This window comes from Octopus sinensis, linkage group LG6 (genome assembly GCF_006345805.1).
Source record: "Octopus sinensis linkage group LG6, ASM634580v1, whole genome shotgun sequence".
Classification (NCBI taxonomy): Eukaryota; Metazoa; Mollusca; class Cephalopoda; order Octopoda; family Octopodidae; genus Octopus; species Octopus sinensis.
In genome coordinates this window covers 42,507,172-42,513,171 of record NC_043002.1, presented here as the reverse complement: position 1 = coordinate 42,513,171, position 6,000 = coordinate 42,507,172, and the positions used below count along the sequence as shown (strand labels likewise).

Sequence of the window (6,000 nt, the reverse complement as noted above, 5' to 3'; positions counted from 1 at the left end):
AAGCTCCCAAAATAAAAAAAAAACACCCCGACAATTTTATAACTCTTACTAACAGAGAAAAATAGAAGCCCCCCATTAAAAGACTGTTAAATATAGCCATCCCCATACAAATAGTACAAATAAGCAAAAGTTCAATAAGAGTTATTGGAATGAATTTATTGTAGAAAGTCAAGTAAGAATTTGTGTGTAGGTGTGTGTAAGATTTTTTTGTCATTTTAAAACTCTTCCTACATATTAATCATCTACAATTGCTAAGAATGCATATTTCAAGAATATCACAATTATACCTCTATAAACCTTTAGAGTTTGTTCACATGATGATTATAAGAATAACAATATTACAGCAGCACCAACATTTACAAAATGCTAATTGAGATTTGGTTTGTGTTAAATTTTCATTTGTTTAAAAAAAAACCCAAAAAAAGGAACAACTATCAATTAAGATATATTGAATAGAAGTGCTAATTATTAAAAATATTTAATTGGATTCAATTAAACCCTATATACATAAGTTGCCTACCCTACAGCATATTAAATATATCACCAGACTATATAAAACATTGAAGTAATCAGTTAAAAGAAAGAAAAAAAATAAACAAAAACACATCACAAAATATTTGTAATAAGAATGTATTAAAGAAAAATTTTCTTTCATATTTTTTGTTTGATTATTGTTTTTCCAAAGGGGTGGGAACAGAAGGGCATGAAGAAACAGAGAACAAGACAGCTGGTGAGATATAGTGAAAATGAAAAGTGAATAAAGATAGATAACAGAAGATACATCAATGGTAGAAAATACTGAGAGAGAGAGAGAGAGGGAGGGAGAGAGAGAAGAAACATTTTATATGAAGAATGATGAAGAGAAAGAGGGTGATAAGTTAGAGAAATTTTCTTAGTTAAAGACAATGGGAAAAAAATAGTAAAACAGAAGCTGTAGTTGAGAGAGGAATGAAATTGACATAAGTTTGTAAAAATTCCAAATATTTCTAAATTAAGAATCAGTTATAAGTTGTTTTTTTTTAATCCAGAATATACAAAGACTTTATGGGGAAAATGGTGTATATTTAATTAAAGAAAATTAAACCGAGGCATTTATTTATTTCTTTAAATTTAATTGTGTTGAGCATTGCAAACTGACGATACTACACAAATATGTTCATGCAAGATATCTCTTGCTAGCAAATGACTGCCAATGATATCAGAATGTAACAAATGACATTTATAAGCACACCTTATCAAGAATGCATGCACACACGTGCATGCATACACACATACACACACATACATAACAAACCACTTATAATAGCAATCCTTCATGAATAGTCGGAAACAAAAAGATAATGGAGAAGATAGTGAGGTTTAAAGCATAAGGGGGCGGGGAAAGCAAATGAATGTGAGAAAAGATAATGAATATTTTTCTCAAAAAGGGGGTCAATAGGAGCAGGTGATAAGAGGGCAGCCTTAGATTAAAATATTAGTATTAAAAATTAGAAAAGTTGTATTAAAATTCTATGTAAACTGGTTATGGTACCCAATTCTAAAGAAACATTTATACAAGATCTAATGTGTTCTAAAAAGATTTTTCTCCCAATTTAAACAGCTTAAATTTAAAAGGATGAAAAAGACAAAAAAAAAATGGTTCCTTTCCTTACTAAGCTATCAGCGTACCTAAAAGACACTATGAAGCAACAAGTGCAAGATAGGAATAATAATAATAATAAGATTAGAAGTAAACAAAAAAATAAAGTTAAAAATAGCAAAGTTAATTTTCAAACAATAATACTTATGATAATGATAAAAGCATTGTTAACAAAAATATACATGCATTTAAATTTTCAACACAAACTATAAAAATACTAATAAAGAAAAAGAAAATATATAAAAAGGAAAATGTAGACCAGAAAAAAAGAAGGTAAACACTTTCACCCACTTCTTTTCATAGTCTTTTCCCCACTAAAATCTGTTCCATTTATACAGTTTGGTATTTGTCAACTTTACCATGATAGGAGAGAAAGAGAGAGAGAGTGACAGAGAGAGAGAGAGAGAGAGAGAGAGACAGAGAAAGAGATATGCTATCAAGAGTGTTTCATATAAAAATCAGTCTATCACTATACAACATATTCTATTAAATAATCGGGGTAAGCTTGGGCACTATCAAATATAACAAAAATCTTTGGGTCCCATATGTTGTCTACACAAGAGTCATAGCATTTTCCAAATGGTTCGGCACATGGATATAAAGGTGGGGCTTTCTTCAGGCTGCTGTTACCACCTGTGTACTTGCCCACGAGAACTTTGGCAATGAACATTTTCCGCGTGCAGTTTGTAGGTATTGAGGTCCGTGTCGTATGGGGTTCTCCATTTTGGCAGTAGAGTTGGAGTGTGTTTGCTGTCTGTTGAGCCTGGATTGCTTGTGGGGTAGGGGGCTGAGGCTGGGTCTGTGGGACCAGCTGTTGTTGTTGGGATGGTGCTGGTGGTGCTGGTGGTACTTTCACTATTAGTTTGGATTGTGAATGGCCAACAGTGCTGACTTTAGGACCAGAAGTTCCTGGTGGAATGGGCACAACAAAACCTTTCCGCAGGAATATTTGTTGGGGTTGCTGCTGTGGTTGCACTGGGGCTTGGTGATGGTGGTGGTGATGGTGGTGATGGTGATAGTGATGTAAATGATGTGGTGTTTGTTGTGCAGCTTGTATATGCTGGGGTGGGGCTTGGGGTTGGTTCTGTGGAGGTACACCAGCTTGCTGGGCCATTACTTGTTGCTGAGGCTGCTGTTGCTGAGATTGTTGTTGAGATGGCACTCTTCCAAAAACAAGTTTCGGCTGGGTGTGAGACACCATGTTAACTTTAGCTGCCGAAGCTCCTGTTTGAAAAGGGGACAAAAATTCTCCAAGTGTTATCAGCTGAGGTGCTGAAGTTGATGTGACCTGTTGCAGTGTTGGCCCAACTTGCTGTGGTTGCTGATGATGTTGCGGTTGGGCTAACTGTGGAACTTGTGCAGCAGTCTGTAATTGCGGTGATGGTTGTAGTTGTTGCACAGCCTGCAATTGCAATAATGGCTGTTGAGCTTGTGAGAGTTGCTGTGACTGCAGCGCCTGCGATGGTATCGCTGGTTGCTGGAGTCGTTGTGTTGCTTGTGCCTGCAGTCGTTGTGTGGGTTGTGTTTGAAGTCGTTGTGTGATGCGCTGCAGAAGGTATTTTTGCTGCTGCTGCTGCTGTTGTTGTTGTTGCTGTTGTTGCATTTGCTGTTGTGGTTGTGACAATCCTCCAAAGATTAATTTAGAGTGTGAGTGTGAAGCCAAATGGCTTTTGGGATTAACAGCAGTTCCTGCCTGGAAGGGTACAACCAGAGGGATATGTTGAGGTGTGCTAGTCACTGGCACTGTCTGCAGTTGTTGGTGTACTAGCTGTTTAGGGGCTGTTGACAGCACAAGCGGAGACTGCATAACTGTATTGTTAGCAGTTACAGTAGGGCCAACATTACCACTGGAAGGAAAGGATACAGTCAAATTTTGTAATGAATATGAAGATGATGATGAGGGTGTTGAAGATGAAGAAGATGATGGGACATTAGGAGCAATGCCAACTGATGAAGTGTCTTGCATATTAGGCATATTCTGAACAGTTTGGTTCTTGTCTGCATCTGTCATTGGCATCATGACAATGTTTATGCGATTAGACGGTACTCTGTTTACAGCAGTGTTTGGATTGTTAGTAGCTTTGATAGTCGGACAACATATATTTGATCCAGCTCCAGGAGGTGCAGCTCCTAATAAAGCTTGACTAACAAATGGGTTGTTACTAGAACTGGCCATTATGCTTCCTTGAGCAGTATAGGTGGTCACTGAACTTGTATAGCCTGTTAATTGCAGTGGTGCAGCTGGGTTCATACTTGGAATATTAATACTTGGACTCAACTTGAGGAAAGCATTTTTATTGTAAGGATTGCAGAAGACTTTAGTGGTCATTGCAATGTTGTTAGAACTAACACGACCAGCTGGAATTGGACGCTGCCGCTTAATACGAATGTCATCAGTAAATTGATGAGAGTATGAAGCCTCGCCCGCAAAGTAGGAGCCTACAATGAAAAAGAAAAAAAATGAAAAGAGGATACAATTAAAAGTGAAAAATAGAAATGTAGTAAATCTAAGTGAATTTTACATTATCTCAATACACTCTATTGCTTTTTGCAATATTTTCCCTAAGATTATAGTGGCACAGAAGTATAAGCTGTCTATGTATGTGCAAATCATATTGTTTTGTCGTTTTTATATTCTATCTAGGGGTTTGTAATGCTTTGAGTAGAGTCAGTAAGATAATGTTATATTCTATCTAGGGGTTTGTAATGCTTTGAGTAGAGTCAGTAAGATAATGCCAATTTAAATTATGGCCTAAGTTTACTTAAGTAAATTGTAGTAGTGATTGATAAGGTATGGTAAAAATAATAATTACATTATTAAATAGTATGATAGTTACATTATTTCACTTGATATAGGAACCTGAACACACTCTTTTTGTAAGCTAATTATAATTTTTACAGCAGTTCAGTTGGCTAAAGCAACACTACAAATTCTTTAGTACATGTAGTGTACATAACTTGATAAGTCTGATCTCTTGAGACATTTGCATAACATAGATATGATCATTACATCTGCTATACTAATTAAGTAATAAGGTTTAACAAAATCTAATATGTTGATTTAAAACCTGGAGGCAGTTAAAATTTAGTCAGGGATATACTATAGTACATTTTCATTCAATCAAACAATGCTGATATTAGGGTAGTTCTCTTCTTCGTGGAGTTATCTTGTACTATCTAATATTTATAATGCGTCTGTTAGGAATTGGTGTTTGCATTTATAATAAACTCTTTTTGGACACTCTTCCTTTCACTTACACTCTGAGGCATATTTTGTATAGTGTTGAAATATTTAAATGGACTTGTAGCTATTAGGATTTGATATAACATGATCCACTTTTTAAAAGCAATATGTATTTGGTATTATTCTCTTTTGAGGTCACCCACTTCGTAATTATTATGTAACACAGTATAGTTTGTTAAGTGGTTGGTAACTAAAACAATCCCAACAAATATACTGGGTGAGGAGAGTGTATGGGATCTGGCATGGACTAAAGCTAAAATCTATCAAAATGTAAAAGAGCTTCCCACTGAGAAACTAATGGCCAGCTGAAGTGGGAGAGGAGACAAGCACCATAAGATTATTGGTTTCTTAGAACAGCATGATGACAGCAGAATTAGGTTGTGCACCTATGATCTCCCAAGGTTATTGATTTTGGTTGATTAAATGAAAATGTTTTTGCATTTTGAAAATACTCTTTTAATATGCTTGTGTGTGTGTGTGAGTGTACATATATATATATATATATATATATGAAATTTTGAATTTAGTTCACAGAACCCCCAGTGCTACTTTTGTGGACCCCAGTTTGGGAACCACTGTTTTATAGTAAGGAATATTATCTCAGTTGTTACTTAACCATTAGTCATCTCTGATTAAGCAAATCTATGATTACATGCATTCTAGAACTTGCCATCTAGTTATATTTCTAAATTTATAACTGCTTGACCCAACATGTCTTTTCTTTGTTCAGATAAGGTATTATTTGAAGGTGATTTGGGTGTTATATCTAGCAACTGAAACGACTGTGTAGAGCAAGAGTGGGGAAGTATATAAATAACTGGAGTGAAATGAAATACATAAGAACCTATAGGGATGCATCTATGTTGAGAACAATAATGCAGGTTAATTTTCAAAAATTCATAGATAACGTAAATTAATTAACATTAGGCCTTAAGGCTTCAATCGCTGTTTTCATAGTGAATTTTGAAGACTTTGTGGGCAGTTTCAAATAATAATAGAGATGGTCCACTTTTGGCACTAAAAGCTTCCTAATTCGGTGAGTCCAATATGGAAGATAGATACCCAGCATTTTGAAGATATTTCAATAATTTTGGAATCTACCATAAAAGGAATTTTT

At 35.2% G+C, this 6,000-nt stretch overlaps 1 protein-coding gene across 7 annotated transcripts in view; it reads right to left on the bottom strand.

Moving 5' to 3' along the window:
* Positions 1–135: 135 nt before the first annotated feature.
* LOC115213446 overlaps positions 136–6,000 on the bottom strand; it is a 167,875-nt gene continuing 162,010 nt past the window's right edge. For all 7 annotated transcript variants that reach the window (XM_029782423.2, XM_029782422.2, XM_036503853.1 and 4 more), the window contains one exon: positions 136–4,078. In XM_029782423.2, coding sequence (XP_029638283.1) covers positions 2,109–4,078 — 1,970 coding nt within the window. In that variant the 3' untranslated portion in view covers positions 136–2,108. The remainder of the gene's footprint in view (positions 4,079–6,000) is intronic.